We start from the raw sequence: 27246 nt of genomic DNA, 5'->3' as shown, positions 1-27246 counted from the left end.
CAAGGCCAGGAGGAGGCATGGGACAGGCTAAGAGGATGTGACGGTAAGGACTAGAGGGAGTGACGGTAAACCAAGTAGAGCTGGCTTGTTTTTCCAAGTGCTCTCCACCCTGAGCAGCTCTGGGCTCCATACTGTTGACAGGTTGACTCTACTTATAGTGAAGGCTGGAGTCCTGCTTCTTGAGCAAAGAGGACCAAAAATGAGGGAGGAATGAAAAAAAAAACCTCTAAAGGAGAAGGTGCAAGGGGAAGGGGATGTGCACCATATGGGTCTCTCCCTGTCATCTCACTCCCTGGGGCCTGGAGGGGTCTTAGGTTTTACACTCGCCAGCTCCTCTGCAGGAAGTAATTTTTCTAGTCTGTTGACTCTCTTGCCAGGGCTTCAGAAGATGAAATCTTTATTATCATGAAGGCTTAAAAGGGAGGAATACTGTTAATTCCATTTTCAAGGTCATACTTTGAAAGTTATTAATTTCTTTCTTCCAGGGCTTTGCACTCTAGTCTAAGGCTTTAGGGATTACCAGCTTCTACTTACTAGGGTTCATTTGGGGCTTTTTTCTTACTACTTTCCTGTCGTCCCCCCCCCACCTCCCCTTTGAGAAGAAGACACGATTTTTCACTCCCTGTTCTTAATGTTGAAACTGTTTTGTTCATCATCTGCTCATACCCCATTCTCACTACAAGTTCTGCTCCTGTAATTAAAACTTGACTGTGACTGCAGTGGCAATAGGCTGGCTTTTCTAGAGATGGAAGTGCCACTGTGTAAACTAGGGATGATGCCCTCCAGCAACTCTCCAACAAGATTAAGGAAATGTCTCTGGTGTCTATCAATCTTAGCGCATGGTTTAATGTATTTCAGAATTTGCTCATGCTTTTCTAGCACTGAACAGTTCTTCCCCATGTTTTGGAGCTCATTCATGGTGTACTAAGTACTCATCTATCATACCTCACGTCTTAGTGAAGATTCATTCTGTAATGCAGCGCACCCATCCTTCCCTGAGGCCTAAAGAATATCCCTGAAATTGTATTTCTCAGTGTCTTTCTGAGAAGGTCGTTGTGTTCAAGAGCTGGCTGCTTATGCCATCTATCCTGGAGCTGGTTTACAGTACTTTTAGTCTAGCACTGAACTGTTAACCCTGACCAGTGAGGCCGGTGGTGCCTAGAAGACCACCTACATTGCAAGGTTACAGACAGATCTTCCATCACCAGATCTGTCTGGTAGATATCAAAAAGTTCCAAGTTTTCCTCACAGCTGAAAAATAGTTGTCCCCCCCCTTTCCATTCCCCTAGCAACCGGAGGAGATTTTTTTTTTTTAAAAAGCACTTGGCAAACTTCTGATACAAAATCAGTGACTTCAAACTGCTTTGTCTTCAAACCATTCATTGAAGACTCTCCTCCTACAAGCAAAACAACCAAACAATACATAGCACAGACTTTTTCAGGGTCCATCACAGGGAAGATCTGAGCTTTTTCTGCTTTTCACTTTCCTAGGATACAGCAATCCCTCCCCCGCTCACCTCTCAAGCACTTGTGTACCGCACAGCAGACCAAAGGTGATGCCAGCACACAGTCTGGTGTCTCAATAGGGAACAAACAGCATAGCCCCCCTCACCCAGAGCACATACAGCCCTAGGCAGCAGGTTTGCTAATCGGAGGCTCTGGAACCTCTTGAAAAATTAATATTTTCATCAGCTTTATGTCTGTCTGTTTACCCACTTCATCCCTCCCATGGTTTTCCACAAGCTTTGCTGGATATTTGGCACGAGAAAGATTTGAGTGTCTGTGAGCAGAAATGAACAGGGAAGGACACACCGAGGGGTGACTGGAAATGAGACTGGAGCAGAAGGAGAACTAAATCGGGGTGGAACGTGACCAGCATGCTTGAGGTTGCTCTGGTACTGAAATCCAGTTGTATCGCTGCCTCTGCCCTTCCCATCCTTCCCCTCTACTACCTGCAGCACGGTGCCCCCCCGCCTGTCCTTGAGGTTTTCGTAGGGCCACCAGTCCTCTCCGGGGACTCCCCTTGCAGCGAGCTTAGCGGAAACCAACCCTTGTCCCCATCCCTCCTTGCCCAGGAGTGGAACGAGCCAGGAGGAGGTTTCAGCTAGCCTTCGTCAAGGGCTGCTTGTGAACAGCGAGAAGTATGGGACCTGTATCATAGGAACACTATAGTGCACTTCTCAGCATTTCAGTCAATTAGAGATTTCACGGGAGTGGAGCTGGGCCCACAGACTGGTGTATGTCTCTGAAGTGTGTGGTCTAAGTAAATATTACTTTGTGTCACCTGTAGTTCTCATCAAAGTATGGATGCGTGTAGGTGTGTGCAATTCCAGGGTGAGACTCCTGGTCTCCTTATCGCCCTAACAGTGCAAGCATGCCATTAATGCCTGCTCCAGGCATGGGAAAAGCCAGAGCGGAAAGCCATAGTGGCTTCCCACAGCCCATTCCTAGATCAGTAATTAAAAAGGGAAAGTTAATACAGCTAACACAGGCAGCTGAAGTGGCCTTCAGCTGGATGAGTTGGGGCAATGCAAAAGATGCCTGCAGCTACTCCGGTTCCTCCTTTAGATGTTCTAGGGTGCCTGGAAATTGCTCAGTGACTGCGGGATGTCCCTCCGAGCACGGGGTGTGTGCATAGGGTGCATAAAGTGATCTGGCTCAGGAATGTACTTGTCCATCAGTGCGTGTGTGTATCTGCAACACCTACCGTAGAGGCTGCCTGACCGGACCTCACTGAAGCTATGCTGGTCACGGCACATCCTTCTCCACGGCCTGACCCCTTGCTCCTGTCCATGCATCTGCTCCCCAGATTGCAGAGGGACACGCAAGCGATGGTAGGGAAGGGCCAAGCGCATTTTTCCTTTGCTCGCCTTGCCACTAGGCCTCTGCCTTTTGCAGGGCAGCTCTGCTGACAGCCCTGCTCGCCCACAGGAGGGAAGTCCTGCCAGGAGCACTCTGCTTTTTCCGCAAGCCTGCTTTCTTTGGAATGGTTTTTTTTTCCCTGTGCACCCCCTCCCTCCCAAATCCCGCACCTCCCTTCTCCCGGTTGTTTTTGTTTTTAGAGAGAGCGCTTAGACAGCTGTATTAATCATGCAAGCCCAGCCATGTGTAATGTGCTTTATCAACAGCAGAGCAGACACTGAATGGCAACCGGTTCACAAGCGGGCCCGGTGCAGTGCCTGAGCTAGGAAGATAAACCTGCCGCTTCCCAAACCGACTTACCGTCACGGGTTAGTGAATGGAGAGACTGTTCACTTGGGACAATAACCAGAGGGGAGGCCAAGTTGTTAGGCAAATTCTTGAGTGGTTTACACTGGAAATGGAAGGGGGAGGAGGAGGATGAAGTTGGGAATTACTCTTTGGTCATTTTTGCTCAGGGGCGGGAGGAATTTTTGTGCGCACGTAAGTATTAAATCAAGACAAAAGTGGCCGTTCTTTATCCTCCTCCTTGCTGCCCTCCACGCTTTGGTCCCAGTCAGCCCAGCTGGCAGCTCAACATGGGAAGTAAGGAGAGCGAGAGGGAGAGAGCAAGGATTTAGGTACACCTGCTGTGCAGTGGGTATAACTTGCCTTCATCGTCTCTGAGGAGGAAGGTTCGGCTGATGGCTTCAGAAACTCATCTAACATACAGATGGTATCAGGCTACGAGTATCCTCTGGGCTGAGGAGATCTGCCTCAGGAGGGTTATAGGCTGCTCAAGCTCTGCTCTGCAGGGCAATCTGTCCATGCTACACTGCTGACACTATCAGTGTCCCTACCGGACAACTGATTTTCCACCGCAGTTGCTCTTTCATGGGTTTGTTTCTAATCTCTGCAGTGCAGTTTTGTGTTTTCTCCCCCACTGATTTCACCCAACCTCCACTCTCCCACCTGACTGCTGCGTCCCGACCCCTGTTTTGCAGGGCTGTTCTGGATGCTTGCAAAGCCACGCCTGTGACTAAAGAGACATTGAATTGCCTTCCCTATCCCAGCACAAGGGCCCAGCTCAGAGGAATATCTTTCTGGGACTTCCAGTCTCAGCTCCTACCCTCTGCTGCTGCTCTTCCTCACTCACCGGATTCTCCACAGCATTGCTACTGGAGAGGGTTATGCAAATATATGCAACCCAGGGCTCATTCCAGAATAAATCAATCTAAATTAAAATTAATGAACAAAAAGTACAGAAACAGATGAAGCAATAAAGCCATTTCTCTCTCTTCCCCCCTGTCTCCCTCTTTTTTCTTTAAGAAAGCTGGTTTCTTTTCTTTACACTTTTTCTGGGAGGAAGAAGCAGACTGGGTTTTAAATTTTTTTAAAGCAATCTCCGCAAACAGAAACTGTCTTTTGCTATTCAGAAAAACCCACCAAGCAATGTTAGTAGCTGTAGTAACAAATAATTCTCAGCATTTCTCTTTTCCCTAAGATGCTGTTTCTGCCTGCATCCCTGCTGCCGCTTTTGGAAGACACTATCATCACCTCTGGCTTTGATTTTTTTTCACTTTAAACCACACGGTCAAAATAAGATACAATGCCATCCCCTGTGTGGTACCTATGAAATAGCAAGAAACAATTAATAAGATGTTGGTCTTCTGCCTTCACCCCGTCTTGTCCTTCCTGTTCCCTTGGCATGAAACCTCCGCAGGCTTGGCACCCACTACAGTCCCAGCCTTCAGTGCCTGCAGACCTGGCAGGGTTGACCCCGAGCAGCAAGAGAAGTCCCAGCCTTCAGTGCCTGCCTGAGCATCCACCCTGCAGAGCCGCCTCCTTCTGCACTTACCAAATGGAGATTGAGCTCTTTGGAAAATCTGGCTGGATACCACCAGCGGGAAGCAAGGAGGGCTGTGAGTTGTGCTTCCCAGCCGGGGTCACGGGCGTTATCAGGTGTCGATGCCCGAGGCTCAGCCAACTTTCAGAGAAGAGCGGCATGCTCCAAGTAGTCAGGCAAACATGACTGCGGGGTGACCAGTACAGCTGAACTATAGCCCCTGAATGCCTGAGAATTTATGGAAATACCTTGCACATGGCTCCAAACATGCCCTCCTGCGCTTGGTCCCTGTGGCCATTAATTATCTCTGCTGGTAGTTTCTACGTCAGGATCACGATAGGACAAGCTCTGCCAATTTGTTTGTTTCAAAGGCTGCAAAGGTTTGGGTTTTTGCTGACCCCTTCTTGGAGCCCAGCTGAGAAACAAGCACCCTCTGGCCTCAGTGAAGAGGACTCCAGAGATGGACGGGTTCTTTAGCTGGCCACACCATACTGGGAGGGCTGGTTTCTGTGGACTGTTCCCACACCACTACCTAGTCAGCAAACCCCCCTAATGTGTTAACCCTTTACAGTCTGTACTCTCTGAAGTATTCTCCCATGCTTCTCTCCTTAGCTCCAAATAGTCAGATGTTCATCCTTTGGCCAAAGCAGACCCCACTGACACGAGAGCTGCCCACTCAGCAGAACTGACGGGGCCACGCACTAGAGAAAGCAAACGGGGAGCGGGGATGGGTGGGGGTGACCACTGCAACAGATGAGCTCTCTTCTCCACAGCTAGGACCTCCATAGGGAGGGAAGAGGACAAAGGGGGTATTGGAAAGAAAGATGTTCTCTGTTTCCCACTCTGGTCATCAGACCCAAATGAACATCTCTTTTCTCCCTTCCCCCAGCTCCCACCCACCTGATGAAGGCATTAGTGACAGTACAGGCTACACGGGCTACAGCTAAACGGAGACTAGCTACGATCTACAGCCATACAGGGTCATTCTCCGATCAGTGCGCGTTTTGGCAGAAAGACAGGACTGCTCATTCTCCTTTTCCCTCCCCTCCGCTAATTACTAACACGCTCTTGCTATAAATCTTTTGTCACCCTCTTGATGGCCATGACTTCGTCTGATCGGGCCCCAAAGACCGGCACGCTTGATGCCCCGCGGGCAGTTCTGGATGTGCTGCTTTCTGGGAAACACAGCATGCCCCTTGCTGAGCTCCCAGGGCATTCAAGCTAACCACGCTGAGAAAGCCTCTGGTTAGTCTGTGATAAGCCCTCATCACAAAACTCCCGTGAGGAAGACTCGCGGGTTTTGAAGCCCATCGGTCTGGGCCTGGCTAAGCCATTCTGACGTGGACACTAGGTGCTAATCACGGGGGAGGGCGTCTTATGTTCAAAGGGCTGAGGACAAGGGACAATGGAGGACAGAGATGGAGCTAGTGCCATAATTGTGACAGACCCCTTTGAGGTTCAACAGTGATCCCTGTCGTTGGCAGGTGTGGTGTGGAATGAGCAAATTCTCCTTTTCCAGAAGAAAAACCCTTTTGAAAAGCCTCCTGATGATGCAGTAAGGCCCCCGTTGTGACAGCCAGGTCTTGTGTCATCCCATTATAACATGATGTTACAATGCAGGCAGGAAGATGCGATGATGTGGCATCATCCCAGAAGACATTTCAGGGCATTTCGAGTGCCCGGCTGCAAAATCAGGAGGGCTGGAAAATTTACCAAGGACAATTCAGTTATGAGCTGAATCAGCTGGGCTCCACCAGCCTTTGAGGAGACTGCCTCATCGAATTCAAGTCCCATGTGTTTAGCTGAATGGGCTGCTTCTGAGTCTCCAGCCTGTCTGAAAGCAAGATGTTTCCACAGCAGCTAGCTAATGATAGCAATGCTTAGCATGACTACAGTGCTCTTCATCTCAAAACACCTTCCTTTTAAATTAATGCTCAAAACCCCACGGGGCAGGGAAGTGTTACAGAGGCTTAAGAGAAACGGAGATTGAGGGAGAAAGAGGGAGGGGGCTGTGATTCTGGTCATTAAGGAGAGGCTTATTTGAGAGCTGAGGACTGCATCTCAGAACATCAACTCATAGGGAGAAAAAGGTCTAACAAGAAAGTTTTATGCCTAAGGTTTCTTTGAAGGTGAACAGCAAAGTAAAAGCAAATGTTGAGATAAGTGCCAATATCTGTGCTGAACGCCCACATCGGAGAAGCTGGTAGGGGCTTTCAGAAAACAGATGAGGTCCGGAGTATTTGAACTCTGCTTTCCCCCTCTGCAAAATCCTCTCTGCGTGTCCTGGGTCACTAGAGATATCCCAGCATTTGGCACCACAAATTCCTGGAGACTCCTCACAGAAGTGATGTCACACCAGGACGTCCTTCGAGATGATCTCAGGAGACTGGGAAGCAGTAAAAGGAAAAAAATAACTACTTCAAAGACAGAGGGGGAAGTGTTTTAATGGATTGACTGAAGCTGTGCAGGATGGCCTTGGCACCTTGATTAGGGGGGTATTCGGTATGGAAATCCTGGCCTTGCTCACTTGCAGTTTTTGCTTTATCATTTAGCTTAATGGGCTACTAATTCAAAACCAGCTGTAAACAGGGCTGGCTATGAAAAAAATTAACACTGCCTGCCTGTGGAATTTAAGGATATATAATAAAAATAATCATAAAAAGAAAGAGCCCTGGGTTTTCCATCAGACAAAAATATTTGTCATTGAAAATTCTGCTTAAAAAAAGAACACCCAAAACCTTACAACCCAAACAGCCTCAGCAACTTTAATTTCATATCCAAGCACAAGTTTCATTTGCAATACATACGATAATGGTGTTTAATTGGATTTATTTTTCCACACTAGGTTCCCAATGGCCTACTTTACTCCTTTTCTCAGCTCCTTGAATGTTATTTACAAATCACTCTCTGGGATTTAATTTTAATGGTAGCTTGATTTCTCCCCCCCCCCCCCCTTTTTTTGTAGGTACTTTTCTTTAATTGTATTTGTGGATTTGCCTTTTAAATAGGCAATTGTGACTACATCCTGAGCCTGAATAAGTTGCCAAGAGCAGAGCTTGATTTGAAAACGGCACAGTAGTTAAATGGAGCTGGTGTAACACCCAGCATTTATTGTTCTTTTCATGGGAGTACCTGCAGGTGCTTTACTTGGGCAGGTACTCTTCTGCAAAACAACATGGGTCCTTAATAACACTCTACCCCAAAGCTCTGCGCAGACATTAACTATTTAGGCCTCTGAACATCCCATGAGTTGAGTGCATCTTCATCATAGGGCGGTAAAACAAAGATACTAAGAAGCTCTAGGCCAAGATTTTTTTAAGTGAATACAGGGGCTGGCTCCCTTATTGTTGATTTTGTTTCAAACACTGTAGCCTGCTTTCTGGAAGTGCCCAGTCTCTGCGCTTTTTCAGAATCTGAAGGTCGCATCCAAGCCCCAAGTCTCACGTGGATGTTGGGGCCATGCTGCCTGGACCCGAGGCATGCTTGGGCAGCACGGAGACAGGAAAAATACTCAGACCCTGTTTTGCCTTCCTACCTTCTTCCCTTGGAATAAAGCAGACAGTAACACCTCACCGTGCACCTCTTTACATGCTCTCTGCCTCAAATGCAGCACTACGTGACTGGCACACTTGGGGATGTGTGACAGAGGAATGAGAAAACAAAGTGTTTCACCATGGATAGTCTGCACAACTAGAGTGAAAAAAACCTCCTGGCAGAAATTTAATTTTTAGCTTCTCACTTGTCCCTTCCACCAGCTCTGCAAAATTTTAGGTCTGCTTATGCTTTTGATCCAAATCTGAACGTGTGGGCAAAGACAGCTTAGGACAGGAATATGTATTAGGAGTAGGTCTGTAGACAACTTGAACCTCACTGAAGACTGTCCAGACCTGGGTGAGGACACAATGTCATGGCTTAAAGCTTGGCTAAAGGTTGTTGCTCTTTACTTGACTGGCTTTTTGAAAAGGCGGGGGGGAAGGGGAAGGATGAGGAAGGTGAGCAGAAGAGACCAAATGGCATGTAGACAAGAAGGGAAAGCCCCTATTTTCCTGCATTTCTGAGCTGTTTTGCCCATCCCTAGCTCTGAACATTTGTCAAGATGATGGAGAATGACCCGGCTAAAGAGCTACTTCAACATAAAACATATACTGACCTGGAAAAGGATTGGGGAGTGTGGGTAAAACTCGTTCTAAGGGGGGAAAAAAAACAATAAGCAACATGCAGGAGAAAAGGACAAGCCACTTTTCACACCAAGCAAGCAGCAGATACAAACCTGATGGAGCTGTCCGTCCCCAAATTAGACGAACTAGAGTAGGTTTCATAGACAGAGCATTTTGCTAGTAACACACCTAATACGTATCAACATCCCCTGGGACTGGGAGTCAGAGAGAAGTCATTTGAAAAACTAAACAAATAATATCCACACAGCAAGAGGGATTAAGCACCTGCAGCGAAGGTAATTGGAGTTGATGGGCCGTATCTCCCCTCTGACTTTCAAGACCACTCGTGTCGTCACACTACAGCACCTCTTAGCTACACCTCTGGCTGGAAGCTAGTGTTGGCAGAGAGGTGAGTTGTGGAAGTCCTCCATGGGTAGTTGCTGCCTCCCCAGAACCTCCTTCACAATGTATTTCTTGCCAGTGACAGGTCCCCTGAGGATCTCAGCATGGGAGCAGTCACCCTGGTGAATCCTCAAGGGCACTGTGGTTGTTTGGAGCTTTTGTCTTCTGAGGGGAACAGAGTTTTTGAAGACTCATCACCCTCTAGTTTTACGCAGAGCCTGCTGTTTTGTTTACAGGGTTTTTACAATGAGTCCTCGTTATACGTCACAGCAGGACTTTGTTATACGTCACTGCTGGCTTCACGCTTTGCTTCTTCCACACAAGGATCTCAAAAGAATTGCACAGAGACTGAGGGAAACTGGTGTCAGAGACCTCAGTCTCAGGCTAACAGTAGCGTTAATTCCATTTTACAGATCGTGCAGTTGATGCACAGAGCAAGGAAGCAATTTGCCCAAGGTCAAATGCCAAACTGTTGGCAGAGCCAGGCGCCGAACCAAGAATACAAGCCCCCCAGGCCCAACCCTGATCACTGGGACTCCTTTCCTTACCTCCAGAGCTCGGTGGATGCCTCGTACTGACTGAGACAAGTTCCTGCGCATGGACTGATCAGGAGGTAGACATTTAGCTGTGGAATATGCCACTATGCAACAGCTGATAGGCTTGGGGCAATGAGTTGTTTCCTGGCTTACCTGTGAGGACAGTGCTAAGACCACTGCTGACGGACATAGAGCTTGGCAGGATACATCAGCAGTCCACTACTCTTCTCCGATCAACCCAGGCCCAGCTATTTGGAGGCCAACGCTCTTTAGACAGCACCCTTGGTGCAAAGAGCTAGTTTCTGCCTCGCTGGAGCCCGTGGGGACATAGCAGGTCAGGCCCATCCCTGTGACACTGGCAGATCTCCTGCCCTCGTGGTGGTAATGGAGCTGTTTGAATCCACAGCAGGCACAGGGGAGATTGTCTCTTGCCTAGAAAATACGCAGCTAGCCTGGATCTCTGTGTTTATGTAGCAACAGGGGACTATTGTTCTGCGAAAGCAGGCTGTTATGCTGACATGACTTCCTTGTTATTTAGTTTGGTTAAATAACTCAACTCCCCTTTACCTTCTTCCCGCACAGCAGGCTGCAGACTGCACAGCATAAGCAGTTAAAGCAAAGCACTACGGCCTCATTATCATGCTGCTTTCTATTCAAGGACTCTACCTCAGTTCCCCTCACCCGCTGCGTGCTGCCTTTATTGCTCCACCCTGGCTCATTAGCAGTGTCTCAGCCTTGCCCCATCTGGCTGTCACCCTAACCACCTTCCTCCTCTCCTGAGTCTCCCCGTTATTGACAGCCCCTGGGAAAACACGGGGTTTGCCTAAGAGCGACTAAGAGAGATTTCAGCCGCAGTTACGCTCCAAACCCTAGCAGCAACCACCATAAGCAAACGCTCAGGTGCAACAAAGCGTGGGCAGAGTTAGGAGAAGGGGTGTAAGCGTGCGCACGCAGCCAGCACTTGTGCCGAGGCGCTAACAAATAATGACAAGTTAGAGGCAAGTGCCAGCTCTTCTTAGGAACATGCCTCTTGCTGCGATCAAAACTGCTGGACTGTAATGATAACTCTACCCGAAGCCTCTCGAGAAGGCAGGGGTGGTGGGATCGCATCTGCTGCTGCTTCTAAATGGCATGGGCCTTGCCAGCTGCTGCTTCACCACCGTGTTTTCTTACTCCCCGAAGGGTGCAAAGGATGCAAACCGCAGAGGATGCGGCACGGGATCTGCTGAGGTGGCAGTCTCCTATAATTGAGACAATTTAGCCAGCAGGACCGCGTAAGGATGTGCGGCACTGCCCTGTTGTCTCCCGGTGTATCCTCCGGGATGGGCTAGCTCTGCGGGAGGCAGAAGTCAACTCATTTGGCAAAGCTTTCATTTCTTTTCTCTGCCTTGCTAGAATGTACCAGGTACTGCACCTGCTTCTGTGTGCCTGTGGGGGTGAGTGTGCGCTTGCTTATACGTCGCACAGCTGCATGCATATGTATACACACTCACGTACACGTAAACCTATGTATCTATATGCTTGTTCAGCAGATGCGTATGTGGCATATATACCCATTTACACTTCTGTGTAGCATGCCTTAAGATACAACTTGTGACTTTTACTCATAGTGCTTTTCATAGCACTCTGTTAGCTGAGTGCAATGAAAAGAAAACACATTCCCTCCCTCCTAATACACTTAGGAAAAAAACCCTTTCCCTTCAGTTGCGGCACTACTTTTCACCTCTGTTGCTCTGTGATGGCAGCCCTGGCTTGGCCTCTCTGTCAGGTAATTTTCTCAGAGACCTGTGTTACTCCCCCTTTCCTAGGTCTCATAGTATTTTGTGCTTGGAGTTTACAAACCCCGTTCCTAGGCTTTGCAGAGCTGAATCAACCTACTGGCTCACTAATGCTGCAAAACATGGTCCTGCCTCCCAACTCCTCATATCCACAGATGTGCGATACGGCTTCCCCTCTTGCATGGGCTCTGGTGCTTGCTGAGCCCTTCCATGCACTCATTCAGCTCAGTACGACAAAAGAAAACGTTTCGGGGCCTTTTGGGGGGCGGGCGGTAAAGCTCCATTACTTTTTCACGGGTTTAGCAGGTTGAACTGGCTCAGCGGGTTGTCCACCCAGTACCAGAATAAGGAAAAAAACAAAAGAATGTGGCAGAGAGCGGGGTGAGCAAAAGGAGTGGGGAGGAAGGGATGGCAGCAAGCTATTACATCAGTTGTATCATCAAACTGTACCTGAGTACCCTCTCTGCAAACATATTCCATATTGCTGTTGGAGACAGGTTCCTGGGTAAGACAGACCTTTGGTATGGCCATTTTTATGTTGTTGTAAACTCAGTCTCCAGGAGTGAGAGGTATAAATCTCTCCACCTACAGCAGGCAATCCTGCAGCTACGTCCTTTAAGGAAGATCACTAGCTATCTATTCATACAGCTCAAGGGAGCTGCTTTTGTATTTTAATGCATCTTCTATCTATGGCATTGACATCTAGGGCACTCGGTCTCTCCGAGAGTTTTTCAATGCTGGCTGAGATTTCCTGGAATGGTAGTCACCCATTTTTCTCTATTGCTAAACTGTTCTTTCACATCATTTTGCAAGCTCCCCTTCTGCCCTCCACCTCGGGCAAAGCTGCCAGTGCCTCATTATTAGCTCTCTGGTTGTTTCTTCACTCCTGGCTGCCATTCTTTTTTGTGCTGCAATGGGACACTGAGGAACCATCGCTGTATCTGCCTCCCTAGTGGGATGTTGCCCTACAGTGAGCTTGTTCTCTATTTAAAAAAGAAATAAAATCTCTGATTCTGGGGATGAAAACCACTCCCAAGTATTTGAGTATCTATCTGCTGTACCTCGCAAAAACTTGGCACTGCTTTATTTTTCTGCCTGAGTGTGTGGCTGGGAGTGTACATTACCTGTTATTTCAGCTACTGTGTGACAACTACAGCATTTTTTTCACCTGGGCTTGTAGGATTTTTCAGCTGCTCTCTTTAACTTTGTGAGGCTGGATACTTTTCACTTATTTCCCCCCTGATTTCTTAACCTTAGAAATACCAGCTGTAGTCTGCCTGACTTTATTTTTTTTCTCTCTCTTTCTCTCTTCCACACGAACTAGAAGAAGAACAGAGATTTCCTGAAACAATATGAAGCAATTGCACACTGAAGAAATACAGATTAACTGGGCAACAAAAATGAAAGTTAGAAACAGTCTGCTGAAAATCACCGAATCTCTCTTAGCTCCTGCACCTCCATTCTTCTGGCTCTTGTGAAGTTCTCTAGCATTTTCCAGCATAAATAGGCCTTCAATTTCTAAGGTAAAAATGATAAACAAAATCCAACAACTTGAAAGAAGGAAAGTTTTCTTCATACATAAAAAGGAGGCTAAAATAGGACCCTTGCTGTTGCAAGTCATCTTTAATAGCTGCCACATTTCCTCCTGGAATAGTTAATGGCAACTTCGCAAGATCTCCCCGGGTCTCTTACAGGTTCTGCCACTCATTTTACGACCATGGGTAAACCATTTCTTCACTCTGTACCTTAGTTTCCTGCTGAAAAATGGTGCTAATAACACACACCCATTTCTAAATAACTTGTGATGTTAAAATATTCATTGCTAGCAAGTCCTTTGAGATCCTTTGAGGTGAAGTTCTGAACTCAAGCAAAATGCTTTTCTAGCAAAACCAACCCCCCAGCTAAAATCACGTGTGCATACATACATTATTGAATTTCATCTTATATTTTGTTTCAGTGATGCATTCCAGCTCATCTGTGTAACAGGAACCAACAGAGAGGGCCAAATTTAGAATTCAGCCACAAATAATGGATTCTAAACTTAGCATTATATTAATATCAGCAAGAACAAATCTGGAGTATTTGAAAATTGTGTTCCAGATTGCTGCCTGAGGATTTTTTTTTGAATCTCATGACAGTCACAAGACCAGGGTGGGTGAAAAGACTTTCAAAGTAGGAATTTGCTTTGTGTGCTGCAATGCTACAGGAAATCAAATATATGTTCTTTTACGACAATATCTGTTCTTTAGAAAAAAACTTACACAGAATACACCCAAATGTTGCAAAAATTCAAACTGCCATGAAATAAATCCAGAGGTGGTGAAGAAAGAATGCCAATGGATTTACCCTTTTGCACTACATCTGTTAAAAAGTAACCAAACCAAAACATTGTTTTTCTGAGGCTTTGATTAATCTGACCACACATAGCAGAAACTAGACTAAACTCCGTCCCGTACTGAGACTGCTTTACACAGCTTATCTTTTTTCTATTTAAAAGAACATGCAGGTCACAGCCTGAGTGTTTTAATTCAGTTTGGGGCTGTCACAGGAATACAGCCCTAAGTCACTCTTGTGTCTATGTGTCCATTCATGTGAGCGGGTCATTCTGCTGCAGTCTATTTCTGGCAGCAGTAACAACGTGTGGTCCAAGTCGAGCCCAAGTTTTGGACCTGGAATTGGGAACTGCATTTTGAATAAGCCACAGTTTGTACATGTGCATGGGTGGTAGATGAGGGGCAGGGGCTCTGTTTAGGGTCAGATTTCAATCAGCTGCAAAATTCAGAACCAGCAGGTAACTCTGCTCTAGAGTTTGGTCTAGTCCCAACTTCTGCCTGTTTACACTTACTATGACAAACTCAGTAATTGAAAGGTAGCAGAATGAGATCCAAGGAATTTTATTCCATATTTCATCTGCTGATTACCTTTTCCCCCACATTCCCTACGGTATGCCCCTTTAAATCATTCTGTCTTTCCCTACTTCTTTTCCTTCCATTTTCAAACTCATTTCTCTTTTTCTTGACTCTCTCTTGTTCTCCTCAGGCTCGGTGGCTAGTTCTCTCCATCTCTCTGAATTACTTGTCATTTCTCAGCTGTCACGGACCCTCTGAGCCCTGGCCTTCTGTCTCCTTATTAAAAGGGCTGTCATTCTAAAGGGTTTTTTGTTTCCAGCTTTAAAACAAACATGTTTTTATTATTTTAACAAAATCTGACTTCGGCAAAGAAAGTCAATCAAAGGGCTTGACTGTAAACCTTTTAATTTGGCTGTGTTTGTGTTTCACGGCAAGTATGAACACGTAGGTATCTGAAGCAGAGTGCTGAAAGGCAGTTTATGGCTGGAGGTTTGGGGGGGGTGGGGGTGGCAAGCGGATGCTTTCCTGAGTTTTGGTCACCGTGTGCTTCCTACACAGCCTGGTCCTTGTGAGAGCGATCTGGACCTCCCTTCCCCCTCTCCCATACTTACTGTAAAGGTATAGGCTGGCATTTGTGACTCCCAGCTTGTTGGCAGCCACGCAGGTGTAGTTCCCGTAGTGTTCCTCAGTGACGTTGGCCACCATCAGCAGAGACTGGCTTCCCGTGCTCTTTATCTCCAGACCGTTGGCACTGTTTATCCTGGGAAGACAGGAGAAGAGGTGTGTAGTGCAATGGCGGTTGTGTTTTGGGAAGGAAATCACTGCCCAGCAGGCAGTAAACCAAAGTCATTCAGCCCAGCTAGCAGGGGAGGATGGAGGGAGGCACGAAGGAGACGTGAGAAGAAAGAGACCAAAGAAGGCATTGATGGAAAGCAGGAGCAGGGAATGAAAGGAAGAAGGAGCGCAGTGGGGTGAAAGGCCACGAGTAAAGCAGTGGAGAAGCAAGAAAAGCCAAGGGAAAGGCAGGAAGCCTTCACCCAGCACCAACTAACACTTGGAAATGAACACACCATGGCCAGTTGAGAGCTAGTCCGTACTTGAACAAAAGGTTTTTAGTGAAACACACCAATTCATGTGTTCCAGTATGTGCATATACCAAAGCTGAGTCACCCCTGAGCCTGTGCACACAGGTCAGGTTAAAAACCAGGATAGTAACACAACCTTCTTAATGCCAGCTAAATGCTCAGGTGTAAGGGACAGATCCTTTTTCTCTTCTCATTTTCTCTCTTATGCAAATCCAGATGGCTCAGGTCACACAGATGGGGGAATCTTACACCTCAGCAACTCCTTCCCCTAGATGAAGGCACCTAGAGTGGCATTACCTACTTGGCAACTAACACTGCCTACTTTTTTTGTCTGTATCATGGGCTATTTAATGCATGAACATCATCAGGAAGAAAGCACTATTGATGTCTTAATTGTGTATTGGCCCGTAATTGACTTAAAGGCAAGAGCTCCATCCTTTGCACTTTCTTCAGCATCCCCAGCACGGAGAGGGACTGCCTCCTCCAGCCCTGACCGTGCTGGCTCTGCCGAGTCTGATGGGACCATCGTGACTTATGTGGATTGTGAAGAGTAATTTGTTTGAGGAGAAGAGCTGGGGAGGATGATAGGTGATTCTCTAAGGATCCTCTATTGAGTGGACTGAAAAGGAGAGGAGGGAAGAGGCGAGCTAAAGGTCTTACCTGGTATCATCTCTGTACCACTCGAAATCAGGCGTGGGGACTGCTGACGCCTCGCACCGGAGTAAGGCTTGTCGTCCCGTGGCCGCTTCATTGCTCTTGGACTCTGTGATGGTGGGAGGGTCTGCAGGAAGGAAACACACGGTCACTTCACACACTTCCAGGCGGAACGATATAGTGAAACTATGTCAGGGCTGGTTTCCTCATGCAAACCATTCGGGCCGGTGGAGGCCCATGACTCCTCCTGGCTGTGGCACACGCTCCCCCCTGCTCCTCTGGAGAATAATACCTGCTCTCTGAACTCTCCCTAATACACTGCGTTAGCATCATGCGTGCTTCTCTTCAGCAACACTGAATAAAGTTCTGTCATAAATGCATAGGCATACACAGGCAGAGCTAAGGTTAATGATGGACTTCTGTAATTTATGAATATTTACCTGTGGATCTCTAGTGCACATGGGCTCATCAGGGAGAAGAAGATGAGAGAAAGACTTCATCAAGGGTAAAGGATGACAGCAAAAGTAAAAGGAATAAAGGAGGAATTTAACACTAGCATGAAATTTTTTTTCCATATAACCTCTGTGTCTAATGTCAAAACTATAATAAGAAAGGAAAGGACTGAGGCAACATGTCTGAGACAGAAATACATTCATGGCTTAAAAGGGAAGAGCTCTAGCAGGAGCTGTGGGTGAAACTTTGAGAGCCAGACCACTTGTTGAGACGCTTCCCTTAGGTGTCTAAGGTGACAAATCCTGCCCAAACCTTCCTGGACGTCATGTTTTGTCACAGGCTCCAAGCGGGCTTGCTCGGGATTGCTCTGCGTGAAGCTTGCCCTCAGCCCAGCACGGTGCTCCCACCTCTGCTTACTTTGAAGCTTGAGAGTTGTGCCACGGGCAAAGAAAACTTGGGAACCATATCGGTGTGCTCCGCTGGAGCTAGGTCTTAGTGCTGGCTGGGTGCCGAGTAGGGTAGGCACCGGCATCTTCAATCCCAGCCCCATGTTCAAAATGTTAAGTGGCAAGCTTTACATGTTAAAAGGCAGAATTATTTCCACCTGGCTGCTGAGAGGGATCAGGGAATAAGTGCCTTGTCTCTCATCACTAATACTTGCATACCCTGAGATTATGGGGCTGCAACTGAGACAGCTACTTTGCCGAATTTCAAGTTACCGTAAAGCACACTCTGTGTGTACAGAGTACAGCTCCGCCGCCTGTATCCGTCCCAGCACTGAAAGGCCAAAAAAAGAATCAAAATGGATTGTGTCAGTCAAAGAAAAAAATAATTCTGTCTGGAAAATGAATGGAAAGAAGTTTGTTTGTGAACACATTAGCCATCTCAATGTGATCCCTTTCCTGACCTTAATCGGGATTTTATGCAGGGCTTTAGGGATATTGCAGTGCGCCCTCTAACATCATAAATATTAATAAGTGTACATAAATAGGATCCTACATTCAAAGGCTGTGGGTTCACGTAAATATTTTAATTTGGAAAGGAGGAGGGGTAATAAAAGGATAGTGAAGGTGATTTTTTAAGCATCCTTCTTCGATTTTCTGGTTCGAGCAGTATATCTTCTTGCTGCCTGCAGCGAGACAAACTTTTTCCATTTCACTGCATCCAGCACAAGAGGTGAGTCACAAAATGAACAAGCACCTTTCTATGGGCCTAGAAAATGGCCTTGGCGGGTGTGTGCTCCCCGGGCTGCTGCCAGCCCCTCGCTCTGAGCCATCCCTGCCTTAGCCACCCTCCTCCGCTTTTTAAAGGACAGAGCCCAGAGGGCTGGCCAGCCCGTTGTACTCAGAAAGCAGCCGCTTTGTGTTTAGCTGTTTTGCTGCCGGGGAAGCCAGGAGCGGGTTCCCTTTAGCTGTTTGCCCCCCCCCCCCCACTCTTCCCCAGGCCTCAGTTTCCCTGTCTGTGATGTGCAAGGGCCATTACTCAGAAAGCCTGAAGGTGGTAGTGTGAGACCAAAGCAAAGCGAGGATGCTTTCTCCTGCAGTCCGGGCTGACAAGCTACGTGCTCCACAGCATCAGCGGATGATAAGTGATGGCCAGGAAGCTCCCGAGGTTGGGCAGGTCCCATTTTTCAAACTTACTGTAGTTTTCCCACTTTCTGCTGCTTGTGGTGTAGTTTAAGGAAGCACGATAAGGAAAGATGTATGCAAATGTCTAGCTGTCATTCCCCAAACAGGACTGATTTTTTTTCTTCCTGTGCATGGCCCTCATAACCTCTTAGATTTTTTCCCCTTTGTTTCAAAAAAAAGATCCGTCCCTAAGGAATTTTTAAGTTGCTTACATTACAAATTAGGCCACATAATAATATTACAATACTCTATCACATTATATTTTCATATATTCCAACAGTAAAAATGTTTAAGATCTTACTGTAGCATAGTTATTATGAGTTGAAACTAAGTCAAAACCAAACATTCTGACTTTATACAAACAATCTGTTTCAACCATGTTAAAAGCATCATTGAAATTATGTTTCACAGAAATATTTGAAAATATTAATTGGTTCTTATGGAATGTCTCGGGTTTATAAACTCAGCTGTTTTTGACAGGAAAAAACCCTCAACAGTTTTACTGCAGAAAATCTGCTACTACAGTTTCACGTTAATGCTAAATTTGGCCCATAAAGCAGCTGGTATTAAACCACTGCCACCCAATTTCTCAGAGAATTATAAAGAACTCTGTGGATTCTGACGATGCTGCAGGGAGCCTATAACCTTGACTTCTAAGCAAGACAGACAAGTTGATCTGATGTGATGGCCCAAAGGGAAAGAAAGAGACAAAGAGCAAGAATGGCATTAAAAGGTGCTAAAATCACCTGTGGTGGCAAATTAGACTGGGATGGGCTGAAGCACTTGCTGCCATCAGCTCTCTGCCCTAACCCACTCCCTGAAGGTGCTATCCAAGAATCAATGCCATGCATATGCACCCTGAAACATGTCTGTAACCATCTCCAATTTCAGGTTAAGTTAATATTCTGGTGCGTAAACTGAAGAAGGTCAGGAGAGGATATACCTCCCATTCATCCATCCCTGCTGCAGGGGTATCAGCTTCCAAGCAAGGAAACAGAGTGGGTAGGTGGGGATATTCACTTTAAATCACTCCAGTGCCAAACACGAGCCATACAAATACGGAGGTGGACATATACACATGTAGGATTATAAAAGTGACAGCAGTCTGAAATATCTTGTGTCACTGTGAGAGGGGCACGCCAGCAGAGTGAAGCGGACATTTGTCTAAGCACATATGGGCGATGGGATCCATGCCCCACTCATACAGTCGTGGATGTAAGCCACGTGGCCAACTGTGCCTCTCGGTGTTTTTAGGTGGATTGCCGTATCCTTTGGTCTAGCCTCTTTCTGTATTGCATTGGTGCACGGAGGGTCTCTTTAAGAGGGCTTTACGCTAATGACCTGAAATCAGCATAAAAGTCAAGTTTTTGCACCCTCTCATCAACACATGCCTCTACCGCACGTCCCCCCAGGCCCCTGGGCTGTGGTACCCACGTAGGCACTGCTGAGATGGCTGGGTGCAGGCAGGCGTGTGTTTGCTCTGAGCCAGCTGAACCCTCCCTTATCTCTCCTTGCTGCCTTGCTGAAGCTTCTCTTCACGCTACTGTTCTCCCGAATATCAATGAGTGAAAACAAGGCATCGCCAGTGTTTCTGAGGGGAGAGATGGGAGCAACTCACAGCTCCTCTCTTTTCTCTCTCTCTCTTTTTCTTTCTTTTCTTATATATTACCAGGCTTAAAGCACAACCTATACCCTATGATAAGTGTCTGATTGCAGATAGTTTCCTCAGCGTCTCCCCCCCATTTCAGATCACATACTATAAACCAGAAAGGCTTCTCTATTTATCCTAAAGTCACCCCTGCCTGTGGGCAAAGCTCTTCCCGTTGACCTGCTCCAGTTGCAATGTACTCACAGTTCACAGTGACCCGGACTTGCTTGACGTCTGCTGAAGCAACCTCGTTGGCAGCTTTGCATTCGTACTTGCCCGATTGCTCTCGCGTGATCCCTAGGATCTCCAGATACTCCTCCTCGCCTTCAAACTCTCTGCCTGGTGGGACAGAAAAATACAGATGGTGGCTCTGTTAGGCATTCAGATTTGGGAAGCCTTCTGCTTAATTGCTATGGAGGAATGATCACAACAGGGATTCTGCAAACAAACAACAGTCATGAGCGATTTTAAAGTATTTCAGAAGCCGTATCAGCAAGATGCTAGCCTTTTATTCAGTTACGGAAAACCTGGGTTCTGAAAATCTGGAAGGAAGCATACGAGCAGTACCAAAGCATTGCATCTCACAGGCTGTCCCGGCCAAGAAGCAGAATCTCTACCACATGAGACCGGAGTAGGTTCACTGGTGTGGTGGCTGAGTACCAGGGCAGGTTAGTCAGCCTGTGGCCGATGGGCTGGTTCAGGGCTAGCTGGGTCCTCAGATGCAGCGGTGTATTGTCAGCACCCTTTTCTCCACTGCAAAACTGTGAAAAATGTCTTTCTGACTCTCAGAGCAACCACCACCCTGAAGTGCCATCGATCAGATCGAGCTACCATTAAACACGGCCAAACTGAGAGAAACAAAGTGTAATTTGATCCGCAGAGACCAATAATCATCACGAATCCCTGATCTACTGTACATACGAAATGACATATTTAAACCGTGCTGCCTCGCTAACACAGTTTTGAAAGCAGTGACTTGAGCGTCCGGGTTACAGCCAGGGGCAGGAATCAGGGGAGGTCTGTGGCCTTGCTTTTAATTCACTGTATGACCTTGGGTGAGTCACTCCCTTGCTCTCCCTCTGTGAACGGCGGCTAATAGCCCCCCTCTTCATCACCTCCTGGTCAGAGAAGGGTGGTGAGGTTAACCCACGTAAAAAACACATTAGAATCGTTAGATGAAAGGTGCCAGGGAAGCATGAAATATTAGGATCGGTATATCTACCCTATTCCTTCAGAAAGCAAAGTAAGGCTCCTCCTGGAAAGAATCTGAACCGCACTGGCAGCAGTGTAAAGGGAGATGCTTCCCTTCTCCGAGAGGGCTGCAAGCACTGGTCTGCAGCATGCAAAGACACAAGCCCCAGCTGAGTGCCTGCTTATGTTTAGAGAAAGCATCCCCCAACCCTCAAAGGGTAAAAGACAGATTTCCCCCCCCCCCCCAAAAAAAAAAGGTCAGCCCACAAGGGTTCCCATTCAGGTTCCTCAGAGAGCGGTCAGATTTTCCAAAGCAACTCTCTGCCCAGAAGACATTTTCCGCTCAATAGGTGCCAAGCACTTCTGAAACCCTGCCCACTTCACGTAAGCGCTTAAGAGTTGTTTGATGGAGTTCAAATAGCGCCTGCGAGGACAGGGCTGTTGTCCTTGGCTCTGCGGCACTGTGTGAAAGCCGTGGGTAAGCCCTGTCTCCGGAGCTAAAGTTCCCGTGGAGCGACCTGCGATGAATCCCACCGCACGGGCACAGGCTAGCTGCAGCGTGTTGACCGGGTTGGGCGATGCCAGCTGCGTGCATTTCCCTTCTGCATCAGAGACAGGGACTTCAGCAACTTCAAAATCTGCTTAGAACTCTGTCCCTCGCTTGATTATTTTTGCCTTTTCTATTTTTTTTCCCCGGCAATTTTCAGAACCATTCTAGGGGAAAACCACCCCCCGTCACGGAGACTCAGCATGAAAACAGCAGTGTACCTATTAAACTCATGTAAAGACAAGGTTTCCCCTTTCTTTCAGCGGGGCTAACCAGCATTCCCTTTTCCAGCTCCTACCAGATGTTCAGGTGAGCAGAATTCTCATTGCTATGTCTAAAACTTACAACTGCTTTGAGGCAGGTTTTCGCATCCCCTAACAATCTGCTGAAGGGCCTTACCGCATGGCAGCAGTGTATTTTACAAGGTAGGGAGGCAAAGTTGGCTCCTGCTGCCCACCCAGTGCCCCGGGACGCGGCTTTCAATCCTCTGCTGTGTACTGGGGCTGCTGCTACGGAGAGTCAGTGGAGAAGGAAGCTGGGTGGGATTTTTTAAAAGGTACTTTATCGCTGTAACTCATTCATGTTAGGGAACCTTAGCCCCTGTAGGACCAGAGTTAGGTCAGTCATAGTACTGGAAGGGACTTCAGTCACCACCTAGCCCATTCCACAGCTTCAAGGCAGGACACATGGGTCATGTCAGGGAGACAGCCATCCTCGGCCCTGCAGTGGCACAGACTCTGCAGCCGCTCCAGATGATCTGTGCCTGTGCTTCGCTGTCCTTACCACTGGAGCAGTTTCCCTGAAGTTTGACCTGAGTCTCCCTCGCTGCAATTTAAAGCTATTATTTTTGTCTTAGCCACTATAGACAAAAAGAACAAATCATTCCTTCCTTCCCTGCAATAGCCTTTTATCAACTTTTAAATCACTTACGTTCCTCCTCAGTTGTCATCATTTTTTTTTTTTTTTTTTTCCTGGCTGAACATTGCCAGGGTCTTTCAACCTTCCTGTGTAGGTGAGGGTTTTTTTCAGACCCTTGATCATTCTTGTTCTTCCCTTTTAGACCTCTCTGACAAGTTCACATTTTTCTGGAAGTGCAATACCCCAAACCGAACACAGCATTTCAGATGAGGTGTTACCATGGCTGAACACAGATGAAGGATTGCATCGCAACTTCTGCACTGTGCTGCTGTCTGTACAGCCAATACGTTGTTTGTGTTTTTGCCACAGCGTGATTCATTTTTGGTTGGGAACTCTTTTAATTCCCAGATCTTCTTATCACATACTGCTACCTGCTAATAAGGCTCTTTGAAAATCCCACCCTCAATTTGAGCTGACAACCAACACTCCCCTCCTTTCACAGCAGCACTCCCAGTTGGTAGGTCAGCCAGTTGACTGGAAAGTTAATCAGACATCAGGGAAAGATTCACAAAGAAAAGGTTAAAACGTAATTTGCCTCTGCTTTGCAAATCATTTGCTCTGCAATTCTGCCTTGTTTATACACAGGGTTCATTCCAAGTGGGACTTGCTTCTCCTGCAATTTGCCCTTGTCAGAAGACTGTCACCGTAATGAAAAGAGGGTTGAGGGTGACTTAACCAGCTCTAATGGAGTGGCACCCTCATTAAGGGTGCTGTTAAGTCTGTCTGTCAGAGAACCACATCAATGGAGCTCCAAAGTATCCTAAAAGGGTACATACTTTCCCAAGGGAAGATGTTTTTCAGCTTCAACCCTGCATACATACATGCACTTAAAGTCTAAACCGTGTACCATGTCCAGCAGGAGAGCTTTCACAGCTACACACAACCCCTTCCCAAGACACGATGAGCTGCTGGTTTGCCCAGAGGAGCTCCGGGGGAATGACTGAGAGCGGGGACTTCTCTTTTAAAGGGCATGCCAAAGACATCCGTAGGCCTATTCAGCTCCTCGTTCCCCTGCTCCAGGACACGGATACGAGCATAACACTTCAGGGAAAGTTTCTGTGACAGTCTCTTGCTGAAATAGTGGTAGCACTGTTCTTGTCCCTGCACTGGTAACCTGTTTCAACCCTGGGCATCAACATTTTGCTACAAGAACTCAGCTACTCTCACTTGCAAGACAGACCCTTTTGCTTGCAGCCCTGTCTCCTCTAAAAGTACGCTAACAATTTCTAACAAAAAGCATTTATATAAAATTGAGGTGTCATAGTACAGATCAGGGAGAGGAAAGATGTATCACAGTGTGTTAGAAAAATGTCAGGTTGTGATATCTTGCACAGAGCTGTAGAGATGTTTTCACTAATTCACCTTGGCAGCCAGATTAGGTGAGTCATATTAACTCTAACCTCTAAGGCAAAAGGGGGGGAGCAGGAACAGAGCTTTATACACCGAGCAAATTTACAAATGTTTCCGCGCTGGAGCCAGCTTCGGCAGGGAGCTGATGGTTGTCACTATGCAGTTTATCGAAGTGGGGAGGGAGAAGGCTTGGACAATGGCCTTTGGTACCAATAACAATGAACATATTCTATTAGGTGAAGAGAGGGACTGCCAGCTCCTGGCAAGTGAGCCACTCCATTCCCATTAAGAGAAGATGTTTGCCTTGAGCATGTTATCCAGGGATGAAATCCTGACCCTGCTGCCAAACCTTTCTTGCCGACAAGGGTTATCCTCTGGCTGTTTTGTCTGGTTCAGTACAACCCCTTCCCAGTGAGGGCCCTTCCAGATTTCCCTGGGGGGGATGACTCCACATGCAGCGCAGCTCTTCTCATCCCAAAGCATCCCTTCCCATGACTCCAGGCAACCTTCTTCCCTGAAGGTTTTTTTGCCTTTCACATGTTCATAGTTAGCTTGGTTTGTTGCTGCAGCCCCGTTTTAAACACTGTCGTGCCAAGCTGTAGCTCCTTAACTCTGTCCCAGTAAATGAGAAAGAGGAGCTTTCTGCTCTGGAGGCTGGAGATAGAGAGTATGAACCTGGGAGGCTTGACAATCAAACCAACAGGGAACGACCCCGAGCGGAGCGAGCCAGGCATCTGCCGCTGCTCGGAGCTGGCAGAGCCCTTTTTGCAGAGGGATCTGCAGCAGGCGCCTTTGATGTGTGCAGGAGGAAGGCTTTGAAGGCCCGCTTGCCTCAGCCACATTTCCTATCCCCTGCCTTCCTAATTGGACCCGGTAAAGCAAATAATGAACCCAAACAGCAAACCTGCTCGGCAATGCTAGCCCGCTGGCAAGAAGCCCCGCTGTCCCCCCCCACCCTTTGGAGATAGCCTTGTACAACCCCACGGGCTCTGCATATTGTCTCCTGTTGACGTGCACACCTGCCTGTGCCCTCATATATATATATATATATGAGATATCTATATAACACATATATATCATCTTCTGTGTTTTATCTATTATGTATTTTAAATATTTATATACATATAAATCCCACTGTGTGTGCAGAAACGCAGACTTACACCCTCCCCATGTGTTTATGGGTCCTTCCCACCTCCGCCCAAACGGCGCCTTGCACTGCCACGCACCATCACTCTTTCCTCAAAGGCTAAACTCTTCCTTTCGAGAACTGACGCACGCCCAGACGAAACCCCACCTGTACTGCGTGCAGACAGCTCTTTCAGGTAGTCAAGGGACCAGCAATGCCTTCAGCCACGTGCTCTACCAGAGAGGTCTTTCCCGTCATGCCCTAGTTCCTTACATCTCCAAAGGAGAAGATAGTCTGCAGAGGCGGCAGCCACATTTTGCTCCGTCCTCTCCTGTTTGTGCATCCAACACTGGGCTGCTGCTCGTGCAGAAATTACTTTAGTTGTCTTTTTTTGTTTTTAATACTGTTGTGGTCTTAAACTAAACTGAAGTTCAGACCCACTGAAAGTTATCTGTTTGCATTTGGTATGTGGAGAAAGAGCTCAGATATCCTGCTTCTATGTTTGTTTTCCTTGCAAGCCTCTTTGTAGTTGTGAAGAGGGGAGAGCAGAAGGGGTTATGCGTCTTTGTTGGGCCCTCCTCTGCCTAAAACAAGATGCAAGGAGATAAAAAAGATTGCAAATCAATAAATGCCATTTGAAGTTTTTTTGTGCGTAGCAACTTCCAATGCTGAACTGCAGTTTTTGTTCTCTCTGCACTCTCCATTTATTGTTTAAGGTTTTGCTCACCTAACTTTCCTCCTTCCTTCTGCACCTTACATTCCCTAGGAACAGGCTTCTGAAAGACAAAAATAGCTAAGGGAGCCTTTGACATAACTTTTTTGTTTTACTTCCAGCTGGGATTGTTTTGTTTGTTTTTTTTTTTAAATTCAAAACTTTGAAGTTTTCGTCTATCAGTCTCTGTCTCCTCAGCCATCAGAGATTCCAATAAGCTTGGGATTTTTTTTCTGTCCCTTAGTTGAAGAGGCTTGTTTTTAGCAAAAAGATCAGTGGAGAGCAGCAGATGGTGGATGAGCAAAGGGACAGCTAGTGCTACAATGCTACAGTGAGGGGGGGAAGGCAGAAAAACTAGCGTGGCATGGGAAGTGGTGAAAATGGGGAAAGCTTGAGAGCGAGAGAGAAACAGATGGAGAAAAAATAGAGGGGGAACGAAGAGAGGGACAGTGGCTGAGAGAGAAATGCAAACAAAGTTAGATTCTTCGGTGACTGAGAAAAAGAGAGCATGGTAGTCAGCTACTGACAGAGAGACACGAACTGAGACAGAGCGAGTGAGAAAGACAGGAGGCGAGACAGTGGCAAACAGAGAGATGTACGGCACGGAGAGAGGCACAGACATCCCTTCTGTAAAGGGAGCCATGAAATAACAACTGCCAGAGGGATGGGAACAGAGGGGTCACATGTAGTAAGGCAGTAATTACTCTGTTTAAGCAGCAAGGCACAGCGGGGTATTTATTGTTTAAGCTGGCCTCATGCCTCCCATGCCCTTAGGTCTGTAGCTATTACACATAAACCAAAAAACTAGTGCAGTGCCAGGGAGGGCTCTGGCCTGGCTCTGGCTTCATGAATGAGAATGAGCCAGATCAGGAGGAAACACTCTGGCATGGTTTCCCCTGGCGTTCACGGGACCTTGCTCATCAGCAATCGCGTTTTCTCCTTACGTGCAAAGCCGGCTGCCGCGCCTCCTGAGCCAAGGATGGTGCCCGAGGAGCTCCCCGGCTGGGGCAGCACGAGCACCTGCTGGCACGGCCGGGGTTAAGAAAGCCTGCGGTTTTCATCGGGACTTTCTCCCCAAACCCCACGCATCCAGCATGCAAATAAAACCTTCCAGGTTAAGAGCAGCCTCCCCAGACTGAAGGATGTCTCTGTGCTCTCTCTCGAGGGACAGCGCTGACCAAACCCAGCGGGAGAGACCACTTGGGATGACTCGCCGTGGCTGACGTCTCTGCTCAGGAGCTGGAAGCCAAGAGCTGACAGCTCGGACGCAGCTTGCATCCCGGCCGTGGGTGCCTGTCAGTGGGGGCTGTCTGCTTGAAGCAGCCGCAGCAGGTCTGCTGCTTCTCTGAATTTCCACTCCCTCTTCACTCCTATTCATAAATGACCACTAAAGGTCATCACGCAGAACCCGGAGCGTGGGCACGGAGCTGGTGTGCAATATACCACTGCATCTCAGCAACTGACCGGA

At 47.4% G+C, this 27246-nt stretch overlaps 1 protein-coding gene across 4 annotated transcripts in view; it reads right to left on the bottom strand.

Moving 5' to 3' along the window:
- Positions 1-27246, bottom strand: part of LOC115343582 (limbic system associated membrane protein) — a 1014959-nt gene that overhangs the window by 12305 nt on the left and 975408 nt on the right. For 3 of the 4 annotated variants that reach the window (XM_030019709.2, XM_030019710.2, XM_030019708.2), the window contains 4 exons: positions 20139-20273; positions 16212-16332; positions 15078-15226; positions 8895-8930 (listed from right to left, as the gene is read on the bottom strand). In XM_030019709.2, the coding sequence (XP_029875569.1) occupies positions 8895-8930; positions 15078-15226; positions 16212-16332; positions 20139-20273 (441 nt within the window). The remainder of the gene's footprint in view (positions 1-8894; positions 8931-15077; positions 15227-16211; positions 16333-20138; positions 20274-27246) is intronic. The other variant, XM_030019711.2, reaches the window with a different exon arrangement.

The sequence above is a fragment of the Aquila chrysaetos genome, chromosome 7, assembly GCF_900496995.4.
Source record: "Aquila chrysaetos chrysaetos chromosome 7, bAquChr1.4, whole genome shotgun sequence".
Classification (NCBI taxonomy): Eukaryota; Metazoa; Chordata; class Aves; order Accipitriformes; family Accipitridae; genus Aquila; species Aquila chrysaetos.
Note: the sequence above shows the minus strand (reverse complement) of the source record. Positions and strands in the feature narration are given on the sequence as shown.